Source organism: Panthera pardus, unplaced genomic scaffold (assembly GCF_024362965.1).
Source record: "Panthera pardus isolate Hobbes unplaced genomic scaffold, ASM2436296v1 HiC_scaffold_11, whole genome shotgun sequence".
Lineage (NCBI taxonomy): Eukaryota > Metazoa > Chordata > Mammalia > Carnivora > Felidae > Panthera > Panthera pardus.
Genome location: NW_026526666.1, coordinates 90,456,747 through 90,480,887, shown reverse-complemented (window position 1 = coordinate 90,480,887; position 24,141 = coordinate 90,456,747). Strand labels below are relative to the sequence as shown.

Here is a 24,141-nt window from a genome sequence, read left to right as displayed (position 1 = left end):
TAAGAACAATGAGTACTGTAATTACTTTGGAAATAAAAATAAATTATATGCTCCTAAGCAGGTTGGAATTGTTGCTCTTTTAAAATTTATATTGATTTAAAGGTGCCTTTAATCATTCAAGAGTAATAGTTAACATTTAGTAAACATTTACTGTATGCCAGGCACTGTTCTAAATTCTTTACATGTATTATCTTATTCAGTCAATGTACCCTGTGAAGAAGGTCTTCTAACTGTTTTCATTTTTAGGTAAGGGAAAATAGCCACAGAGAAGTTAAATAACCCGCCTGTGGTCACATAGCTGGAGTGGTAGAGCCAGGGTGACTCTTGATCCAGTGCTTTCAACAGGGGACCCATAACCATTTTCCAACAGATTGCTGAGCTTAGGTCAGAAAGCCTAAGAAATGGAAGATTTATGGGTATATAGAAAGGGGAAGAGCAAAATCTTACTGATTCTCTCTTCTTCCCTTCTCCCCAGTAAAATTCGGTAGTTGTCTGTAGGGTGAAGAAATAGGAAGTGAACTGAATTCCTGTTTCTTGGTTCCTCCTCTCCCTTCCTCTTCCCAGTGTTGGCAACTATCAGAGGTATATTCTTGCCACTGCATTTGCAGTGATCATGTTTGTTTTTAAAACACTGTCATTTCTCAGGAGAGGGACTTGGAGCAGGGACTTGGCAGTCATACTGTTTGGGTTTAAATTCCAGTTCTGCCATTTACTGGCTGAGAAATCTTGGCCTACTTCACTTTACTGAGACTCACTTTTCTTACCTGCAAAATGGGGATAATATAGTACATACCTCATAGGGTTGTTGGGAGGATGAAATGTACAAAAATGTGTAATGTGTTTAGAACAGTATATAGCACATAGTAAGTGCTATATATATAAGTGTTTGCTCCTATCATTATTATTTGAGAAGACTTTTTAGATTGAAGCAGTAATTGGAAGCACCTCTGAACTATCTTGGTTCATGATCTTTCAATATCTAATGTGAGTTTTTTATTACTAAATATGTAAAAAGCCTGTTTGATACAGTTAATTCATGTTGGTAATTTTTATTCTACTTAAACATTTTTTTAAAACGTTTATTTATTTATTTTCTTAATGTTTATTTTTTGAGAGAGAGACAGAGACAGAGCATGAGCGGGGGAGGGGCAGAGATTGAGAGAGACACAGAGTCCGAAACAGGCTCCAGGCTCTGAGCTATCAGCACAGAGTCCAACATGGGGCTCGAACTCACAAACCATGAGATCATGACCTGAGCCGAAGTCGAATACTTAACCGACTGAGCCATCCAGGTGCCCCTAAAACGTTTATTTTTGAGACAGAGAGCGAGGGATGGGAGTAAAGAGAGGGAGACACATATTCTGAAGCAGGCTCCAGGCTCTGACCTGTCAGCACAGATCCCAATGCGGGGCTCGAACTCACAAACCATGAGATCATGATCTGACCTAAGCTGATGTCAGATGCTTAAGCGACTGAGCCACCCAGGTGTCCCCGTCCTACTTTAAGAAATTCACTTCTAGGTGACCTAAAATGCCAGTAATGTTTATCTTAGCTTAGATTCTTGTGTTACTGGTATTCCTCATCTTGCTATCATACAAGATAGTAGTTCTCAAACTTCATTGTACATTGGAATTACATAGGGAGTATTGAGTTCTGAGTTATTAGATGTGGAGTGAGGGTCCGAGAATCTGAATTGTTAATCCATTCCAGGTAATTCTGGTGGTCTGCTAATTTTGGAATTGCTAGTTTAGAGACTAAATTCAAACATGTACACAGTGATGGTTTGTAAACTAAAAAAAAAAAAAAATTTTTTTATTCGGCAATTCACAATAGTGATCAGGTCTGTTCTTGTACCTAAATAATTTTGTTAATACCTGTTAAAGAACTTGATTTTTAGGAACCACTCTGTAAAATATAGAAATAAGATACAGGAAATACAGAAAAATGATACAGAAGTCTTCAGGTGAATAAGAAACATTTGGGTGGATTTCTCATTTAATTTTTGTGTGTGTGTCATTAGCTAAGTAGCAAGTATATTCAGTTCATTTTAACCTGTTTTTTGGTGTACCTGCTGGGTGCAAAGTGTGAAGAGTTTTCATTAGGTAATCGCTAAAGAGAGAAGAAAGTACAGTGTAAGTTTTGACCCATTGGATGAAAATAGGTGTGAAGTAGGATTGATTTAACCAGTGCACTTGGTAGATGAACTCATGTATTTTGAGTATGTGCTGTGAGGTCCTTTTATGTTCTTTAATCTGCATAACAACTGTGCAAGGTGTTGACATAATGAGTTCTGTTTTACAAATGAGAACATTGAGTCAAAAGAGATTAAGAACCTTGCCCAGGTCACTAGTAAGCGCAGAGCAGAGATTAAAACCCAGGGTTTTTGTGACTTCAAAGTTAAGAAAATTATTATTATTTATGTGTCTATGTATTTTATAGTTTATAAAAATAGTTTATAGTATATATATAGTGTATAGTTTATAGTTATTTATAGTTTATGTATTTTGGATATTCCTTCTAGCTTTTTAGGCAGGACACACAAAGGTCCCAGTTGGCTTGCCTGTTTCTCCTGCTGGGACAGGCAAAAATACACACTTCTAAAAGTTCTCAAAGTAGTACTGTTTGTTTAATGATTGAGCCAAACTCTGTGCAGAGCACATCTCTGTTATATGGATCCATTACCTTCCATTGGAAAATCTTAAAGATCACCCTCAGAAAATTTGTCATTTAGGGGCACCTGGGTAACTTAGTTGGTTAAGCATCCATCCAACTCTTGGTTTCAGCTCAGGTCATGCATGATCTCATGGTTCCTTGAGTTCAAGCCTATATGTTGGCCGTGTGGACCCTGCTTGGCATTCTCTCTTTCTCCTCTCTCTTCCCCGCCCTCTCTCATGTGTGCTGTCTCTCTCAAAATAAACTTCAAAAAAAAATTTGTTATTAGTTTTCATGAATTTGTGTTTAATGCAGAGAGTTATGAGCCTGTTTGAAATATTGCTACCTTTGTTCCTATACTTACATTGTAGATTTCTTGTACTACAAATTGTGTTGTATTCATATGTTTTACTTTACAGTTGAAAGTTTTCTGGTGGCCATCATGAACTCATTTTTAACATTTTCTTATTCTTGCTGGTATCAGAGAAAGGTGCTGCATTTAATAGGTTGCCATAGAAAGAACCAATCTATTGTGTAATCTATTTGTGATGGGCTGCTGTGAAAATAGTTAATTTATAATACAAAAAAGGAAATCAGTGCAGATCAGATTTAAATTCTTTTTAAATGCAGTTACTAATGAAAGCTCTTCTTTGGAATGTTTTAGACCAGCTGCGACCTTCTCCGTCGCAGCTTGTGATAGTTGTGATTTAGCTCATGTGGCAGTCATATTCATGGCTCTAATCATGGGAACTTCTCGTTCTCACTTTCTTCTTTCTTATTCCCTGGGAAATTTATGTATGTATATATGTAAGTATGTATATTTTTGAGAGAGAGGGGGTGTGCGCAGGTGGGGGAGGGGCAGAGAGAGAGAAGGGAGATAGAGGTCCAAAGCGGGCTCTGCGCGGACACCAGTGACCCCGATGGTGGGGCTCAGACTCATGAACCGAGATAATGATTCTCAACTGAGTGCCCCTCCCTAGGGAATCTTAATGAAAACTTCAAGAAACTTCCACTAGAAGTTTCAAGCTTATAAATGGCCTGTTGATTTTGTATTTGTTTGTTAGTATGGGTTTTAAGTCTTAAAAGAGAATGCCAGCTATTGAATGAAGATGAGGAGCTTCATATTTAGGGATGACAATTCATTTGATTTCAACCACAATTAAAATTTACAAGGAGCAGTTTTCTTAGATGTTTTTGAGACAAAGTCTCAAAAGTGGTCAGCTTTACTGTAAAGTTACTTGATAAATCTAGATATTACTAAATTAGTGATTCTGAGACATTTTCTCCCACATTTAACTCCTCTAAATTTAGGATGTATTTAAAAATCATTGGCTTCTTAGAGTCTGTGAAATATAGTAATTAGGATATCAGTTCTGCTGCTGTCACAGAGAAATTCAGAATACTAGGGACTTAATGAAAGAGAAGTTTCTTCCTTTCTTGTGTAAAAGTCCTGGAGGCAATCCAGGGCTGACCCTTCCTGTTTTGTGACTCATCCTTAACATCTCAGTTGTGTCTTGTGGTTCGTCGTGGCTGCTTCAGCCCTCATTATCATGTCTGCATTCTAGCCTGCAGGCTGCAACAGGGAGACTGTGCCCCTTGGTATTAGGGCTAGTCTCGAACGTTGCATCCATCAGTCATTTCCACTCCCGTTAATCACAGTGGTCACTTCGAGCTGCAGAGGAATTGAGGAAATGTAGTCTTTTTACTGGGGACCATGTGCTTAATTAAAAATTCTATTACTAAAGAAGAAAGGAAGAATTGGCAGACCACTAGAAGTCTCTGCCACAGTGGTCAAATATTACTTTTTGCCAGTGTTTATGATTAAACTCTACATTAAAAAAAAAAAATCTCCTGAGGGCACCTGGGTGGCCTAGTGGTTGAGCATCTGATTTCTGCTCAGGTCTTGGGATCCAGCCCCACGTTGAGCGTGGAGCCTGCTTGGGAGTCTCGCTCCCTGTCTTTTCTGTCCTTCCCCCTGCTTGTGCATGCATGCAAATACACACACACACACACACTCTCTCTCTCTCTCTCTCTCAAAAAAAAAAAAAAAAAAAAGATCACCCAGTAATAATGGTCAAGAGAAATAGAAGGTATTTGAGAACTGAACTTGAAATATATTTGTAGGCACCTGGAAAATAGTCTGTAGAGTGAACAGAACTCTCTGCTTACCTTTCCTTCACTGTCAATTGAAAAGAAATTCTACAGAAGACCTTATTTTTTTAGCAGAACATTATTCTTTTTTTCAGAGGTGGATTCAGGAACCATAAGATGATAGCTGTTTCTATTTCCTCTGCTTTATTATTATGTAAAAGACATTCTTTAGGAGTAATTCTCTGTAATTAGTACTCCCATGTGCTTGATTATTTTGGTAAATCTTGATTTAGTTTAGGGATTAAGATCTTTAACTAGTAATGCTGTACTAGTATGACTGCGTTAGTGCATTATAGGGAAAAGAGAAGGAACAAGATAAAAGGAGGTTAAATAAAGATAAATATAATCAGGAAGATTTTGATGAGGAATGGGAGAGTGTATATTTCCTGTAAGTTACTCCTTGTATACAGAGATGTTAACAGGCATTTGTAACTCATGATCAAGAGTTGTGATGCTTACTGCATAGGCATGGCATCCAACCCAGAGTTAGATGGTTCTGACGTTTTTGTGTTTAGTAAGGTGGCACCTCTGGCCAACAAGAAATTGCATCCCCTTCAGGATTATAATTGAAATAGGACTTTGTCTTAAAATGTAGGCATACAGGGCATGAAGTTTCTTTTTTATTCTCCCAAAAAGACTTAGAAGTTTTCATTGACTCTAAGATGTCATTTATCCTAATTTCTTAGATGTCAAAATGTGGGGAAAAAAATGACTGGCAGTGATTTTAAGAAACTTTCAGTAAAGACATGTTCTGATTTTAGAGATGTTTAAATGTGAAAACAAGCATCTCGGAATTGATGAAATATAATAAATCTTTGGTACTTTTGTAATCGATAGCTTCTTAGAAAGGACTACAGTAAGAGAAGTTAAAGTAATTATATCTGTTTATAAGTCAGTATTCTGTAGAGTGATCGGACTCTTCATTATAAAAGTGTAGGTTTTGGCCTCTTCATGCCATGAATATTGAATTAGTAACTAGGCCACCTGGTGTTAAAATACGTGCTGAGACCGGGGATCATCGTGATCTTTGTTCAGTTCCTCATTCTGCTCTTCTTTTACAAGGGGTTGGTGGCGATACTCTGTAGCTCGTTGGTTATAGCTCTAAGGTTGGATAAACGGACCATTCTTTAAAGCAGTGATTTCCTTTTGCAGTCTGGCACATATCATGTTTATGCACACACATGTACGTGCATTTGTGTGCACATACAACTGAAGGAAGAATTTCACACAATCACACTTGTTGGCACACTCTACGTGGGATTCATTCTGAAATAGCCTCTTCTCTTTCATTATAGAAATAAATATGCTACTCTTTATACTACTTAGGATTTAAAAAAAATGCCACTTATATGGAAAACAAAGGGATCAGAGACTTAGAAATTTGACTCTTACTTATTGTGATTTTGAGCTAGTCACTGTTTCTCTTTTTAGGCTCTTTCGGCCATAGCAGTTGGGGTGCTGGTTCTCTTGTTGCTCTGAATGAGCAAACCTGTTGCTAGTTGAAGAAAAAAAAATACACAACTACAAATGAAACAAATATTTTTCTTCTTTTTTGTAGGTCATCATTGAATTTGAAATATTTAAAGTGGATACGAAACCGTTTCAGCAATGCAGACAATTAAGTGTGTTGTTGTGGGCGATGGTGCCGTTGGTAAAACCTGTCTCCTGATATCCTACACAACAAATAAATTTCCATCGGAGTATGTACCGACTGTAAGTATGAAGGCTTCCATCATCTGTTGGTGAAATACGATCTCTTTTGATATCTTTTGAAAACTACGTGTGTGCTCAAGATTTCTCTGTTGTCTGCCTTTGTGCCCTGTTTTTAAAGATCTTCTGATGGGTATGTTATATACACTTTAAAATTAATAGCTGAAAAAAATCAGTGAAAATGCTGAAAAGGTGACACAGGGGTGTGCAAGAAGTTCTGGGAGGCAAAACTCCAATAGACAAGATTCTAAAGAGCGGTGGTCTCAGTTTGGGGAAGTATGCCCTGTATCTTGGAATGAAGTGACTTTCTTTTTGATAACTTGGCCAATGAGTAGTCAGTGCTTGGAGGTCTTCTGGGATGCTTTTTGGGGTCTTGTAACTTCAGAGAAAGTATGTGTCTCCACTTACTCTCCTTAGAGGATAGAAGAGAATCTCACGGAGCTGTTGGCTTAGCAATAATGGAGCTGCAAACTGGTATTTAAGGGCAGAGAACTGTTTTGGTTATGAGGACATTAACAGAAGCCTTTGGGGTCCTCTCCCACAAATGTTTTTTATCAGCTCCTTAGAAGAGTAGAGGGAAAATGGGAATAATAAAGATCATGACGTGAGAGAAGAGTTAGAGTAATACTTGTGAAAGAATGTGTTTGGGGATCCAGTGTTTGTCCCAGGTTGGGTGACCCAACCCAGTGGTATAATTATGTTAAACACAGATTTTCCTTCAGTGGTGGGGGTGAGCGAGGGTTGGCCTGGCTTGGCAGTGACCACCTCTGTTAAGTGAGCTATTTTTGGAGTTATAAAGAACCTATGCATGATTAATATGGGATTTGTTTGGAAGTAAAAGGGAAGAAAATGTCTGAATACTTCAGGTTAATCTTGAGAGACATGAGCATTGTTAAGAGGGTGAATGAATACAGGTTAAAGTTTTGGTAATTATGTTTAATAGAATTGACAATCTGTAATGTCCTGAGGTAGACACAATGATTGAGGTAGGTCAAGGCTGTAGGAAGAAATGTTAGGTTTCTTGGAATGGGAGAATTTGAAGGTATAATTAAATACAAAAATCATACTTTGGGGTTGGCCCATTTGGGGACATGGTAAGTAAAAGAAATTCTGAGATTGAGGGAGACTTTTAGGGGACTTTCAGAGATACATACATCTTGTTTCAGAATGAGGGCAGCTGTCAGAATTTTGGTGTTTCAGTGTCCATTAAAGTTATTTTCTTGTAAACACAGTTTCTGAGTCTGTTATGACTTTGGTCATGAAGTGTTCTATTTAAGAGGGGCTTTCATATATGTGTTTCTGGATCTCTGGAAGAGAGTTAGGTATGACTTAAGAAAAATAACCTGCGTTGTTGGAGAGCTTAACCACATTCATTATATTTCCTAGTTCTTGTTATCAAGAACCAACTTTCCTTTAACTACCACCTCCCCTATGCCCTTGATTCCACTCCTTTTTACATTTCAACAATCCATTAAAACATGAACTGGAAAGTTAAGAGTTAGAAAAGAAGGGGTGATCTGAAAATGTAACATCCTTCTAGTTGGAAAGATTGATTTTTATTTGTCAATTCAGAGGAATCCATGAATTAGTGTTGGGTCTTTTCCCATTTATCACTATTACCTCCCATTTTCACAGATAATTTAGTACAACCAATATTAGTATATACGGAGTTTGTCATGGGTTGTACAGTCTGTTTGCAAATAAAAACATCTAGTCACAGAAGATCTCTTAGGTCATGTGGTTTGTACCCAGTAACATAAGTTTTATTCATGAAGTCTCAACAAATAATCTGCTAGCCCTTTCTTGGACATTTTCCTTGACCTTGAGGGAACCTTTATTTCTCTCTAATGGGCTTATTTACAACAACGTGCTTCTTGTCTTGAACCCTGAGAGGAAAAAAGATTATCATGGATCTAGGATATTTAAATTCTAGATCAAAATGAAATAGTCTATAAGAATTGCTTAGAAATCGGAGTAAACATAAAGGTAAACTATAAACTTACTGTCTCAAAAATAGCAGATTGAACAGCATCGTTTTGTATAGCTAGAGGACTCTGTTTTTATGGCACCTCTAGCCTTCCTGTGACTTTTAATCCAGGCTACTGGGGTAGAGTAGACATCCCAGAGTACATCCCGTCACTTTTTCCAAGAACCATTTAGTTCATGCAAGGGTTTGGTTGGCAAGATTGGTTACCTAAGAATTATATAGACTAAGAGAAGGGGAAGTCTCAGGAAGGAAATACTGCCTTTACTTAAGAGTTGTCCTGTCCCGTTTTGACCATCCCCTTGCATACTAACAATGTTGTATTTTTGTGTTTTTAGGTTTTTGACAACTATGCAGTCACAGTTATGATTGGTGGAGAGCCATATACTCTTGGACTTTTTGATACTGCAGGTGAAAACTTGATGTCTTTTATGTTTTGGTCTGTAACTATTAACGGTTGCTGGTTGTCTATCTTTTTTGGTGGACATTTTTGGAAACTAGCTTATTAGCAAACCACTTGTCTTTTGTTAATAGTTAGCAGGATTGAATATTGTGATGGTTGATGCTTGATTCAAGGGACAGTCCCAGACCTGGAATGGCAAATAGGAGTTTGGAGTTCCCTGGGTGGATGGTGTGGAGAGAGAGAGTAGGGCAAGAGCAGGGTACATTAGGCAAACTGTATTATCAGCCTCTGAAATTTGAAGGCATATTTAGGATTTTTGTCTGTATAATATGCAGATAAGATAGCTTCTTATAGAGATAGCTTGTTATTGTTTACTGTATCTGAAAATACTTTGAAGTTGAGCCAATATGTAGCTCACGATATTGACGTGGTTACCTTTTTAAATTAAAGGAATAAATTGCTTTCTTTCTTTAGTATACCCAATTCCTCAGTGTTATTCTTTTTTTAAATTATTATTTTAATTTTATTTTTAAAATGTTTTGCATGTATTTTTTAATGTTAAATTTTTTTTTTTTTTTTTTTTTTTTTTTTTTACGTTTATGTGCTTATTTTGAGAGAGCACAAGCAGGCCAGGGGCAGAGAGAGAGAGGGAGAGAGAAAGAATCCCAAGCAGGCTCCACGCTCAGCTTGGAGCCTGATGTAGGGCTCGATCTCACAAACTGTGAGATCATGACCTGAGCCAAATCAAGAATCAGATGCTTAACCAACTGAGCCACACAGGAGCTCCTGTTTCTCTTTGTTTCAACAGTAGCTGCACATCTTAATTTCTGACTTCTGTCTCTGTAGTCTCTGTTGTTATCAGCTTAGTTAGCCAAAGAAAAATTTCAGAAAGGTAACCTTTTTATATTTAGGAATTCTGAGTGCTTTGCTTTTTTTTTTTTTTTTTTAAGTTTTAATTATTTATTTTTGAGAGAAAGAGCATGTGTGCAAGCGGGGGAGGGGCAGACAGGGAAGGGGACAGAGGATCCGAAGTGGGCTCTGTGCGGACAGCAGAGAGCCCGATGTAGGGCTCGAACCCAGGAACTGTGAGATCATGTCCTGAGCCTAAGGCAGACACTTAACAGACTGATCCACCCAGGTGCCCCTCGGTGCTTTGCTTTTTGAGTTACGCTCTCCCTGCCTGCCCGCTGACCTACTCCTCTTAAGGAGTATCTTGTACTGCTCACTTTGAGGGACTGTCTAGATTTAGTTGGGAGGATGAAATGGAGACACCGTAGTAAGCAGTTCAGTTTCGAGATCAGTGGCTTTCTGTGGTGTTTTAGACCTTTAAAATGTTTACAAGTTAAAAATTGTATGAGTAATGGTATACTGGAAGAAACTTGGAAATAATAGAAAAAATAAAATAATGACCCATATCTCATGATAGGTGAGGAAATTTTCCGTTTATGTTGCCGTTGGTGGCAATATGCACACAGAAAAAAGATAATTTTTGGCTCCTTGGGGTTGAAAATTAGTTTAAAATTTTATTTTCAAATTTCAGATCAGTATTTTTTTTTTTGTTTTTACCTTTAGTGAAGTATAATACAATAGAATTCAGTCACTTTAAGTGTTTGATTAATTTTGCTGACTGTATAGTTATGTAACCTCCACCATAATCAAGGTCCATCACCTACAAAATTTCCTTATGCTCTGTAACAGTCAGTCCCCTCTTGATCTGGCCCCAGGCAGCCACAGATCTGCTTTCTGTCACTCGGCTAATATGTAGTCTTTTGTGTTTGACTTCTTTTGCTTAGCATAATGTTTTTGAGGTTCATCTATCTGTATCAGTTTTTTTTTTTAATTGGCTGAGTAGTATCCATATTGTGAATATAGCACAATTTGGTTATCAATTTACAAGTTGATGGATGTTTGGGTTCCAGTTTTAAGCTATCTTTTAATCAGTTTAATTTGCCTGACCTGACAAGTGAAACATTCCCAAGTTTTTACATACATAACTTCAATAAACCTGATAACTTGTGATTTCCTGTATTTATGTTTTAGCTTATCACAGCTCACTTTCCCTCCCTCCCTCCCTCCCTTCCTCCCTCCCTCCCTCCCTTCCTTCCTTCCTTCCTTCCTTCCTTCCTTCCTTCCTCTCTCTCTCTCTCTCTCTCTCTCTCAGGGAGCGTGCACATGCCTGTGGGGGAGGGACAGGGGGAGAGGGAAAGAGAATCTTTAAGCCATGTGAGGCTTGATCTCATGATTGTGAGATCATGACCTGAGCTGAAATCAAGAGTCAGACGCTTAACAGACTGAGCCACTTAGGCATCCCATAAACAGCATTATTTATAACCTTATAAACAACATTTTTCAACCAAAAAATCCCAAGGTTAAGACCAGTTATAGACCAATTATACACTTTAAACAGGAATCAGAACAAATCTATCATGTTCTTTCTTTATTTTTAATTAGGCTGCATGTCCAGCATGGAACCCGGCACGGGGCTTGAACTCACAACCCTGAGATCAAGACCTGAGTTGAGATCCAGAGTCAGACACTTAACCGAGTGAGCCACCCAGGTGTCCTATCATGTCCTTTAATATGGCAGATTATTTTACATACTGTAGGCACTGGGTGTTAAATATAGATTATTCCTAAATGTAAGTGAAAATTAACAATAATAGTATTTGACTTATTTCATCTTTATATTAGATTCTGAGTCTTTCTGGGGGTTAAAAAAAATTCACTAAGGAAATGATTTTTACCATCCCAGGCAAGTTGTGGGTTTCCAACTTCACTGTTAAGGTCACTTTAAGCCAGAGAGAGAGACAGAGGGGGAGAGAGAGAGAGAGAGAGAGAGAGAGAGAGAGAGAGAGTGTGTGTGTGTGTGTGTGTGTGTGTGTGTGTGTTTGGACAGACATTGGAGACCTGGGGTTGTAGGCATCCACTTGTAGGCATCCACAATGAGTCTCTGTCTTTGACACACTTAAGAGGAGACTTGCTATTCTTCTGCAGAGGCCTTAATCTTAGAGTCCCTGTTCCTGATTCTAGTCATGCCATTAGCTTAGTTTTCTTTCTTCTAAAGTTTTGATCACCATGAGATGCCCTTTGACTTCCTTTAACTGTTCGATTACATTTAATCTGCTGACTTTTGGTCATTTTGTTCTCAATTAAAATTTTTTTTTTTTAACGTTTATTTATTTTTTTGAGACAGAGAGAGACAGAGCATGAACAGGGGAGGGTCAGAGAGAAGGAGACACAGAATCTGAAACAGGCTCCAGGCTCTGAGCTGTCAGCACAGAGCCCGACGCGGGGCTCCAACTCACGGACCGCGAGATCATGACCTGAGCCGAAGTCGGCCGCTTAACCGACTGAGCCACCCAGGCGCCCCTGTTCTCAGTTTTTTTAATAGCATTCCTATCTCACCTCTGGCTACAATTCTCTAAGTGTGAAACACAAAGTGACAAAGGAGAACTGTAGTTCTCATACAGAGTCTGTAAACAAAGCTAATGGGTGATGTATAAGGGGCTTGGGAGGTACTGGGGTGCACCTTTTACAGATGTATTTAATACCATCTGAGGTTAGAGATAGGGGGACGCCTGGCCAGCTTAGTTGGTGGAGCGTGCGACTCTTGATCTTGGGGTCGTGAGTTCAAGCCTCAGGTTGGGGTAGAGCTTTACTTTAAAAAAAAAAAAGATAAGAGACAGAGCTCTCTCTCTCTGTCTCACAGCTTTTATTTCTGTCTCTGTGGTTACAACACTAAATTCTTGTTTATGAGTTCCCCCCACAGTTGTTTTCTCCTGTTTTTTCTTCACATGTTGTACTGTTGTGTATTTTGTTCTATATTTAGCTTTTTTTTAACTTAACGTGTTTATATCGTATGCTCCTTCCCATGTTGAATAATCCTCACCCCACTGTCATTTCCTTTCTGTGTCAGCATTTAACATTTTACTCTTTATTACAAAGATGCAGGTTTTACTTATTATAGGAAAAAATAATAAAAATACAGACAAACAAAAGGAGAAAATGAAAAAGCATCTGTATTCAGAGACAGTCACGTCTTAGTGTATGTCCTAAGCAGAGTTCTTCCTATATAGTCATTGTACTTATACATAAGGAAAAGGGATACTATTATTTTTTTCTCCCTCTCTGTACCTTCCTTTTTCTCTTACAACAATATGGGGACATCTCTCAATGTTGTACTTGTATGTCATAGTCCTCATGGTGACACAGTAGTCTGTTGTGTGGCAGATCACAGCACAGTTTAGTTTCTCTGTTATGTTTGCAATCCATTTACAGTATTTTATATTAAGGTCTTTTCCTGGTCAAACATTTTTATATTTTGACACCCATTCTTCTTTGTCACTTTTTTCCTAGTTCAATTTTAGACTTACAGAAAAGTTGCTAGTAGCAAAAACACCTTTCCGGTTTCAGCAGTTCTTAATGATTTGTGACTTTCTCTCCCTCTATGAATAATGTTTTTCTTTCTTTTTTTTTTATGTTTATTTATTTTTGAGAGAGATAGAGCATGAGCGGGAGAGGAGCAGAGAGAAAGGGATACACAGAATCTGAAGCAGGCTCTGGGTTCTGAGCTTTCAGCACAGAACCTGACATGGGTCTCAGACTCATGAACCATGAGATCATGACCGAGTGAAGTCGGATGTTTAACCGGCTGAGCCACCCAGGCGCCCCTCGTTTTTATTTCTAAGCCATTTGAGAGTAGGTTGCATACATCATGCCCTTTGGCTTTTCAGTGCTTCAGTGTACGTATTTCTTAAGAGCAAGGATATTCTCTTATGGTATACTTACCAAATTCAGGAAATGTAACATTCTATATAACATTTAAAATTTTAATAGTCAACGCCTAATAATGGCTTTATAGCACGTTCTGATCTAGCATCATACGTTGCATGTAGTGGTTACTTTCTTTAGTGCCCTTTAGTATGGAACTTCAGCCCTTCACGCCGTCGGCATTTTTTAAGGAAACAGGCCGGTTCTTTTGTATAATGTTTCTCAGTTTGAGTTTGCCTATTTCCTTACGAGTGGATTCAGAATATGCATTTTTGGTTGGAATACCAAATGAGTAATGTTGTGTCTGTCCTAAAGTATTACTTTTTTGTTAAAAGTAATTTTGATCATTTGGTCAAGGTGTCCAGTTTTTCTACCATATGTTTAGAATTTTTCTTTTTGTAGTTGGTGATTGGTGAGAAGACACTTTAAAACCATGTGAATATTCTGGTCTTATTAAAGAGCCTCTCTCTAGATTTAATAATGATTGACAATTCTTGCCAGAACCAATTTTTCCTACGGTGGTTGCAAAGTGGGAGCGTAAGTGTGTTCCTTGCTGTGGAGGTCTGGCCAGAGAGGCGACGGCGCACACAGATGTGACGCGGTGCAGAATCTGGTCCTGAGCATCGGTCGTCCGCTGGGGGAAAACAGCAGCGTATTGCATCTGGATAATGAGCTTTTGGTGACACCCTCAGTTCAGACTGACTCTAGGAGTCCTCTTGGCCTTCACCAGTTCCCTGTTTTCCTCTCCTTTCCTTCTGTAGTCCGAAGCTTGGTTCCTAGAAAGGGTTTCAGTATATTTTCTCATCTTCAGTCCTAAACTACACATAAAATAGTTTCAGACTTGCTGTATACCACACCGCTGTGAAAGACAAGTGTTCAGGATTTGCCTGCAGTTCTTTTTTTCTTATTCTTTTTTTTTTTTTTTTTTAATTTTTTAACATTTATTTATTTTTGAGACAGAGACAGAGCATGAACGGGGGAGGGGCAGAGAGAGAGGGAGACACAGAATCGGAAGCGGGCTCCAGGCTCTGAGCCATCAGCCCAGAGCCCGACGCGGGGCTCGAACTCACAGACCGTGAGATCGTGACCTGAGCCGAAGTCAGACGCTCAACTGACTGAGCCACCCAGGCACCCCTTCTTACCCTGATAGCAGACAAAGTTTTCTGTTCAGAAGCTACTTGGATTTGTACCCTGCCCCTCTTTAGTGTGCTTATGTTATCTGGAATTCCTTTGTCAGTTTGATTTGTTTATCTTTACATTAAATTTTACATTGTTTTTCCACATCCCCATTTATTTTATTTTTATATACAATTTTTATAATTGTTTTCTTAGGTTCAGTTTTCAGGGAAGATCTCTTCACTTTTGAACGTTAATCATTGTAATTCTATTAGTCATTTCAGGCATTACCATGAAAAAGAGAAAGCTTGGGCTTTGATGCTAGATAGAGCAGTTAGCTAGACAGCTGGCAAGTTTCTTGACTGGATCTTAATTACCTTGAAATGTAAAATGTTTAAAGTAGTTTCCTCTTAGATGTTCTGTGAGACTGAATGATAAATAATCAATTTTAAAAAGTGTAGGGGCACCTGGGTGGCTCAGGTGGTTAAGCGTCCGACTTCAGCTCAGGCCATGATCTCATGGTTCGTGAGTTCGAGCCCCGCGTTGGGTTCTGTGCTGACAGCCCAGAGCCTGGAGCCTGCTGTGGATGCTGTGTCTCTCTCTCTCTCTCTGCCCCTCCCCTGCTCGTGCGCGCTCGCTCTCTCTCTCTCTCTCTCTCTCTCTCTCCCTCTTCCCCTCCCCCTCTCGATAAATGAACATTAAAAAAATAGTTAAAAAGTGTATACATATACATGTAAACTCAGGAGCTGTATATTTATGATTCATACACTTTGTATATTAAAAAAATCAGAATAGTGACTTGGATGTTTTTGGTGCAGAGCTAATATTTTTCTCTTTGTTTAGCAGATGAATAATACTCAGAACAAGTCAGAGTAGTTTGGTCTGGTTTACCTGATTCTGTGTTTTTGTTTTGTTTTGTTTTTAAATAAACTCCTTTCTAGGGCGCCTGGGTGGCTCAGTCGGTTAAGTGTCTGACTTTTGATTTCGGCTCAGGTCATGATCTCACAGTTCATGAGTTTGAGCCCTGAATCAGGCTCTGCGCTCACAGTGGTGGAGCCTGCTTGGGATTCTGTCTCCCTCTCTCTCCGCCTCTCTCCTGTGTGCATGCGTTCTCTCTCAAAATAAATAAATAAACTTAAAAAAATATATAAACAAACTCCTTTCTTTCATTGAGGCATTTTCTAGTATCTGAAAGCTTTCTGCACTTACTGATTAATTACATCAGCAGGAAGACTGTGCTCTCCACAGAGATTTGTATAGACTTCTCGGTCTCTAGTTTAGTGCCATTATGGAATCTTCGGAGGGCCATTTTGACTAAAATTTCAGTTTTTAGTAAATTCTGCATTAACATGCAATAGTCTAGATTTTTGCAGATGATATACATAAAATGGTAGGAATCTCAGGTTCCAGGGTGTCCCCATTTATTTTCAGATTTTTTGTTTGTTTGTTTTCCAGCAGATGTTCTAAAATTATTTAGGAATGGGCCTCATGTCACAGATGAGGCAGGATCATTAAATGCCATTAAATTTTGAATAATCAGTTGGAGAAAAAAATGTTGAGGTTTGAATCTGTAGCGGTGAATACTGTGAAATGTTTAATTTGCTTTCTTGTGTTTATAGTGTCCTGCTGGAGCTCTCTAAAAATGTTGCTTTTGGCAGTAAATTCTTATTTTTCATACCATGAGGTTCTTTCAGACTTTCATATAGGTCAGAATCTTCAGTGCAAACCGAGTTAATTTCTCTTGAATTTAAAATTTTAATAGGAGATTCTAAGCAAGAGGAAGATCGGCAATCCATGTGAGATGTATCCCTGCTTTTTGGCAAGTGTTGGAAATTAAGCAGTGAGCTGGTGTGGTGTTAGAGTAGGTATAATTTAAGACTTGTAGTCAGAACCTGACTTACACATAGAGTGAAATTTTCTTTAAAAAAATTTTTTTTGATCTTTATTTTTGAGAGCGAGAGAGAGAGAGAGAGAGGGAGAGAGAGGGGAACAGAGGGAGAGAGAGACACAGAATCCGAAGTAGGCTCCAGGCTCTGAGCTGTCAGCACAGAGTCCGATGCAGGGCTTGAACTCACAAACTGCAAGTTCATGACCTGAGCCAGAGTTGGATGCTCAACTGACTGAGCCACCCCAGGCGCACCCCAAGAGTGAAATTTTCTTGATCATGTTGTGTATCTTAAAGGATGCTGAATGATAACTTTGTCTCTGTGGAATGCATTATAGTTATTTGTGACATACTGAGAGGATACAGGATACATTTTAGCTGGATAAATGATGCTTGGGTAGTGAAAGATCTTGCTCATCTTAAGGGATCCTATTCATTGTGTTTCCTTAATTGTAGCACTTGTGGGAGAAGTAGAGGTAAGGTAGCCTACTTTTTGTTTATTGGGCAGTTTCATTTCTGATTTTTTTTTTTTTTTTTTTTTTTTGCTCTTGGGGAAGGGAAAAGAAAGATATGTAGCTTTGAAGGCATCCCACAAATAAACGGACTGACCAACACTGCTTTGGACCCAGTATTCAAAAAGAATGGGTATATTTGTTACAATCCATCTGAGCAGAAGGTTGGTTACACATAACACATGTAGTGTAGCACATTGGACATTCATGTAGATGCTCTTATTGGTGCTCAGGAATATAGAGTTGGATCTATATATTTTTTAATGTTTATTTATTTTGAGAGAGAGGGAGAGTGAGAGAGTGTGCATGAGCAGGGCAGGGGCGGAGAGAGAGGGAGAGAGAGAATTCCAAATGGGCTCCCCACTGTCGGCGCAGAGCCACATGTGGGGCTTGATGTCACAAACTGAGATGATGACCTGAGGTGAAATCAATAGTCAGATGCTTAACTGAGCCACCCAGGCGCACCTTTTTTTTCTTTTTTTTTTTTTTAAATCCGAACTTACACGGATTGATTGCAGTGGCTGCATGACTAAAAATGAAGCCGTTTTTAGTCTTTGCTAGACTTGATTTTTTTGAAATATATTCATTCCATTTGAATAGGGAATAGAGCTAAGGAAAGGTGTATGAATAGCTGTACTTTTTTGTTTATTTATTTTTTAATGTTTATTTTTGACACAGAGAGAGACAGAGCATGAGCGGGGGAGGGGCAGAGAGCGAGGGAGACACAGAATCTGAAACAGGCTCCAGGCTCTGAGCTGTCAGCACAGAGCCTGATGCGGGACCCGAACTCACAAACCACGAGATCATGACCTGAGCTGAAGTTGGATGCTTAACCGACTGAGCCACCCAGGCGCCCCTGTACTTTTTTTTTTTTTTTAAACAAGACTTGGCTAATTGTTTTGTCTTATTTTTTAAATTTATTTTTTGTTTTGTTGTTTTATTGGAGCTTTGATATGCGATGTGTCAAAGCTCCAGCCAGTGTTAAAGCTCAGGCAGTTTAGATAGAATTAAGGAGTTTGCTGATTTTGTTTTAAGCCCATTCTTTTCTTTTTAAAGCTTTTCCATGTCTGTAATTTTATATTATACATTGTAATTTAAGAAGTGAAAATTATACTTCTAAGTGCATACCTTTAAAGCCTTTGCTTCTGACCCTAGCAAATTGTTAGTCAGTATTCAGTAAATATTAGACATGCTAATGGTGATTTTATTTATTTGTAACCTCCTCCCTTATCCCTTTTTGCTTAAGCTTCATTGAATCTCTGTATTGTCCTGAAGATACCTTTATTGTCTACTCACAGTGTATTGCTTTCTCAAGTGGCAATAGCAGTAATATCTTTAATTATTATGTTTTAGCTACCCTAAATTCTTGTCTTCTCTCTTAATGCTGGCAAAAAAAAAAAAGTTTTTACTGGCATACAGAATATTTAACTTCCTTCCCCCCTCCCTCCCCTTAAAAATGTTTTTATTGTGGTAAAATATCCATAATATAGAATTTATTGTTTTAGCCATTTTTAAGTTCATTGGCCACTAAGTACTTAAATGTTCTTTTAATACACAGGATTGCTGGGGCACCTGGGTGGCCCAGTCGGTTAAGTGTTTTGATTTCAGCTTAGGTCATGACCTCATGGCTTGAGGGTTCGAGCCCCGTGTGCCCCTGTGCTGACAGTTCAGAGCCTGGAGCCTGCTTCGGATTCTGTGTCTCCCTCTCTCTCTGCCCCTCCCCTGCTCATGCACTCATTCTCTGTCTCTCTCTCTCTCTCAAAAATAAATAAACGTTAAAAAAAAATTAACAACAACACAGGATTGCTGTAGCTCATTTTAAAATTTATTTATTTACTTATTTATTTTTGAGAGACAGAGAGAGAGACAACGAGACAGCATGTGAACAGGGAAGGAGCAGAGAGAGAGAGAGAGAGAGACAGAATGCGAAGCAGGCTCCAGGCTCCAAGCTGTCAGTACAGAGCCTGATGCAGGGCTCGAACTCACGAACTGTGAGATCATGACCTGAGCCGAAGTGGGACGCTTAACCCACTGAGCCACCCAGATGCCCCTGCTGTAGCTCATTTTAGAAACTGGAATATTAAACCCAGTCTGGCAACTCCTCCCCTCCCTTCAGTTTTGGAAATGTGTATAGGTGTTTTTAAAAACTTTTTATCTAGAAATAATTTTTAAGCCTGCAGAACAGTTGTATAAATAGTACCAGGAGCCTCCTTTAACCAGGTTTACAATTAGCTTTTTGCCCTATTTGCTTTATTATTCTCTTTCAATGTAGTATGCACATGAATTGTTTTTCCCTGAATTTTTTGAGAGTAAGTTGCATACACATAGCCATTTAGTCTTGAATAAGTATGTACTTCCTAAGAACGGAGATGTTCTTGTATAATAGTAAATAGCTCCTGGAAATTTAGCATTGATACAGTACTTGAATCCAACATCTATATTCCAACTTTGTTAGTTGAGCTGAGTCCAGTGTTTTTTGCTTTCAGTAATGGATCATGTATTGCATTTAGTTGTCATGTCTTTTTAGTTTCTTAATTTGGATCAGTTCTTCAGCCTTTTTGGTCTTTAATGGCATTATTTTTATAGAATACAGGCCCATCCCTCTCTCTCCTCCCCTTATAAAATGTTCCTCACTTTTGAGTTTGGTCTGTGTTTCCTCATGATTAGGTTCAGATTATGCAGTTTTGGTTGGAATAGTCCATTAGTGATGTGTCTTTCTCAGGATCTACATCTAGGGGCACACAGTGTTCATCTGCTACTCATTGGTGTTGGTAATTTTAATGACTCAGTCAAGGTGATGTCCAGTTTCTTCACAAGATAGTTCTCTTTTTCCCCTTGCAGTTTATCAGCGGTGATTAAGACCATAAAAATATTCTCTTTTCAACTGGATTTTTCTCATGTAGATTTTGCCTTCACTGATTCTTGCTGAGTTATCTTTTCTGGGTGTTCTCAGTTTCACATGATGGTCTTACACGTTAACTAAGCCTGTGAGCGTGCTTTGGTAATCATGATGGACAGTGAATTTTGTCTTCTGGGTTTCACTGAGATTTTTGTTTCCTTGGATGGTTTCACTGTGATTCTTTTTCTTTTTTTTTTAAGTTTATTCATTTCGAGAGAGAGAGCGAGCGAGCGAGCGGGGGATGGGCAGAGAGAGAGAAAGAATCCCAAGTAGGCTCCGCACTGTCAGCACGGAGCCTGACACAGGGCTTGAACCCACAAGACATGAGATCATGCCCAGAGCCGAAACCAAGAGTTGGACGCTTAACTGACTGAGCCACCCAGGCGCCCCTCAATGTGATTATTTCTTAACCAGATTTGAGTAGGATTGATTTTAACCATTTCTGTAGCAACAGTTTATTTTTTTTTTATTACATCGTTGTTGGGTTGCTAATGGACTCATAGACTGAAAACTACAGATTGGTAATAAACACACCTAATGTATAATGAATTCATTGTTGTTCTCAGGGCTTGAAATATTAAATAGAATTAGCTGAGTAAGAATGTTCATCAAAGATTATTTTACAAAAACCATACATTTTATTAGATCAGTAAGTTGCTTTCTTAGTAATGGTCGGTGTACTGTTAGCCGCATGCTTAATCTTTTGACTGACTTGTGATTTTGAAATTGTGAGGACACCAAGATTCAGTTGCTGACTTCTCCAATTTCCCCCACCCAGGGCAAGAGGATTATGACAGATTACGACCGCTGAGTTATCCACAAACAGATGTATTTCTAGTCTGTTTTTCAGTGGTCTCTCCATCCTCATTTGAAAATGTGAAGGAGAAGGTGAGTTGGTCAGATTTTCTTGCCCTGAAAAAGGTGGTCACAGAACTTCTGTTGAGTTGTCCTGAATAGCTTTACAGGCTTGTGGATTAATGCAGGTGTATTTTTTAAAATACCTTTCCTCTAGTGGGTGCCTGAGATAACTCACCACTGTCCAAAGACTCCTTTCTTGCTTGTTGGGACCCAAATTGATCTCCGAGATGACCCCTCTACGATTGAGAAACTTGCCAAGAACAAACAGAAGCCTATCACTCCAGAGACTGCTGAAAAGCTGGCCCGTGACCTGAAGGCGGTCAAGTATGTGGAGTGTTCTGCACTCACACAGGTGAGGACTGTGCCATCCCCATGTTTGTGTACAGTTGGGTAGTTTCTGAGCATTAGGATTTGGGGGTTATTTTTAACAGTGGTCTGCAGTGCTTACGAAAGCTGCCCGGGTCCCATTAGGACCAGCTTCCCAGTACATATTCTTTTGCTAGAGGTTCTGTGTTTATGGAGAGAAGTGTTAATCTCTCAGTGAAACTCTTGTGTTGGTGAGCTTCCATACTGTACTGAATCATTTGTAGTGGTCAGGGATTGTGTTAAAAAAAAAAACAATTTTATGGGAAAGTTCCAGGTTAGCACAGACTTACAAGAGAGGATATGAATGATTTTTTCCTCCCAGACACTTAAATTTTTATCTAAATGTATTTGATCTTTTCTCATCAATTCTGACCATTGACGCCACAGTTTCTGGGGTAATTCAACTGACATAGGGAATTAATCATAATAATTGAGACTTTCGTGTCAGAGAAAGCTGCCTTGGCTATTTTTCAAGCATGTGTTGTAGGGAGTCCGTGCCTTTTTTTAGTTTATTTATTGATTTTGAGAGAGAGAGAAAGAACAAGTGGGGAAGAGGCAGAGAGAGAGAGAGAGAGAGGGAGAGAGAGAGAGAGAGAATCCCTAGCAGGCTCTGCCGCAAGTGCACAGCCTGATGAGGGGCTCCATCCTGCGAACCGTGAGATCGTGACCTGAGTCGAGACCAAGAGCCAAACGCTTAACCAACCGAGCCACCCAGGCGCCCTAGTTGTTCTTAGGTTTTTAGAGACATTCCTTCCTCATGTGGTCCCCTTGGTCCCTCCTCTGTCCCTGTCTGAATAATCTAACCGGAGCTTCTCTCCTAGTTTGATGGGATGCATCAGATTCTGAGGGTAGGAGTGGTGCTAGAATATTTAGAGTGAGAGTTGCGACCGGCCTGTGCGCTTTTGCCTTCTCCACCTTCGAGGTGTGCCTGACCGGCTGTCCCTTCTGAGTACTGTTCTGGAGGCAGAGGGAGAGGTTCCGGAGATAGCACAGAGCTCTTCAGTTCTGGTGGTGCTGGTGCTTTGACATCAGAACGGCGGGCAGATGTGTCTCATTAAAACAGGGCAGGGCTGAAGAGGTTTACTGTAATTACGTTAAGTCCAGTTACATCTATCATGCTTACATTTGTAGGTGATTGCACTTTCAAGTTTTTAAAAAAGCACTACTGGATTCTTGATGATCTGTAACTGAGGCAAATGACCTACATAATTACTTATTATGCATGTACTTGGGCATTTAGTATGGATGGCCTAGACATAATTTAATAATCTCCAATTCAGTGCTAGTTTGGATATTTAAAGATAAAATTGTTACGCTCAGCTGGATGTTCCACAGGATAGTTTCAAGGTCAAAAATCATTCTCCCAAACCCAGTTTTCTTTGGCGGTTCAGTTCTTTTAAAGTCAGAAGATTTTACCTTCCCTTACACATGTAGCACCGACTGAAATTTAAAAAACAAAAAAAGCCTGATGCTTCTGTGCTTTGATACCATCAGAAAAGTGTGTGTGTGTGTGTGTGTGTGTGTGTGTGTGTGTGTGTGTTGGGCAAGGATCTATGTGGAACATGTGTGTCAGGTTATAACTAATCTATATGCATCATTTGCATACCCCTGTTCTCTAAATATGGGTTGCTTTTGGGGAGAAATGGAGGTAAATAGACCAGGTGGACTCCACTCTAGGTCACTGGTGAAGTTTATTTTAAAGAATTGGATGCTTCCATCTAAGATTTTTTACACTATGAACAAGTTTATATAATAAGTCTGCGGACAGTAGGAATTTGAAAAGGCCTTAGCAACTCCATTTTTCTTACCAGATTTTGAAGATTGGAGAAGTCAAAAGAGAAGATAGAAAATGGGGTGTCTGGTTGTGTTTGGGAGATAAGAGCTCAGGACTCCAGATTCCATTTGTTGGTTCCTCTAAGACTGACCTCTTCATGTAATCAGATAGTGGGTAAAGCAAAAATTAGTTTTGTTTTGTAAGGGATTAGTTGACGTTGTCAATAAGCAAGAAAGGATTTGCTTTTTGGGAAGGGGTGCCCTAGTTTCTCATGGATGTCCTCCTCTTTTCTCCCTTATCAAATGCATTGCCCTTTCTGCCCTCCCTGTTTCCTTTTGTATGTGACCATCAGAGTTTGCTCTGAGACACGTAGAAAGAATTTCATAGGAACTTTACTTTTGTTTACCGTTCCTACTTTGTCAAAGACCTGGAAGAACACTTTTAAACCTCTTTGCTTCTTTTTAAGTACTTCGTGTTCTCATTCTTTTTTTGTACCTCATGGAGTGTGTGGGTGCCAGTCCTCTGGGATGCCTAGGGTGGGGTGGAAATACCTGGGGTAGGCTGGGGCTGGCACTCGTTACTGGAGCTGTGTTCCGGGGTTTGGAGAAATTTTTATTTGGGATCAAACTGACTTAAAGAACACGTGAAACCTCTTTGGGTGGTAAACCTGTGGCTTCAGATTTAGGTGAGTTTAGGTGAGTCTGTAGACCTGGGCCCAAGGTACCAACCATTGCTGCTGAGTCACACTGTCACGTTGGAGTTCTGCCTGAGGTGTAAGTGTATTTCTGCGTCTTAATCCCTGTATATCTGAGAGTGTTCTTTGTTTTCACTCCATGCTTTATGCTCTGATACCCATGCAGACATCTTAAAGCATTGGACTGCTTGCTGAAACTCCTTCTAGACCCCATTCTTTGTTTTCCTATGACTTGGGTGGTGGTTACTTGCTCCAGTAACATTACTGAATAACTGAGGTGTATGCTGTTTCTAGAGTCTGTTCTTTAAATTTCTCCCGGTTGGTCCTGTTGAACAATTAAATACACTCTTTCTGAATGCCTGAACCT

At 39.2% G+C, this 24,141-nt stretch overlaps 1 protein-coding gene across 2 annotated transcripts in view; it reads left to right on the top strand.

Annotated features, from left to right (window-relative positions):
* Window positions 1–24,141, top strand: part of CDC42 (cell division cycle 42) — a 51,089-nt gene that overhangs the window by 23,293 nt on the left and 3,655 nt on the right. For both annotated transcript variants that reach the window (XM_053898834.1, XM_053898835.1), the window contains exons 2-5: window positions 6,362–6,516; window positions 8,836–8,908; window positions 20,861–20,970; window positions 21,095–21,292. In XM_053898834.1, the coding sequence (XP_053754809.1) occupies window positions 6,412–6,516; window positions 8,836–8,908; window positions 20,861–20,970; window positions 21,095–21,292 (486 nt within the window). In that variant the 5' untranslated portion in view covers window positions 6,362–6,411. The remainder of the gene's footprint in view (window positions 1–6,361; window positions 6,517–8,835; window positions 8,909–20,860; window positions 20,971–21,094; window positions 21,293–24,141) is intronic.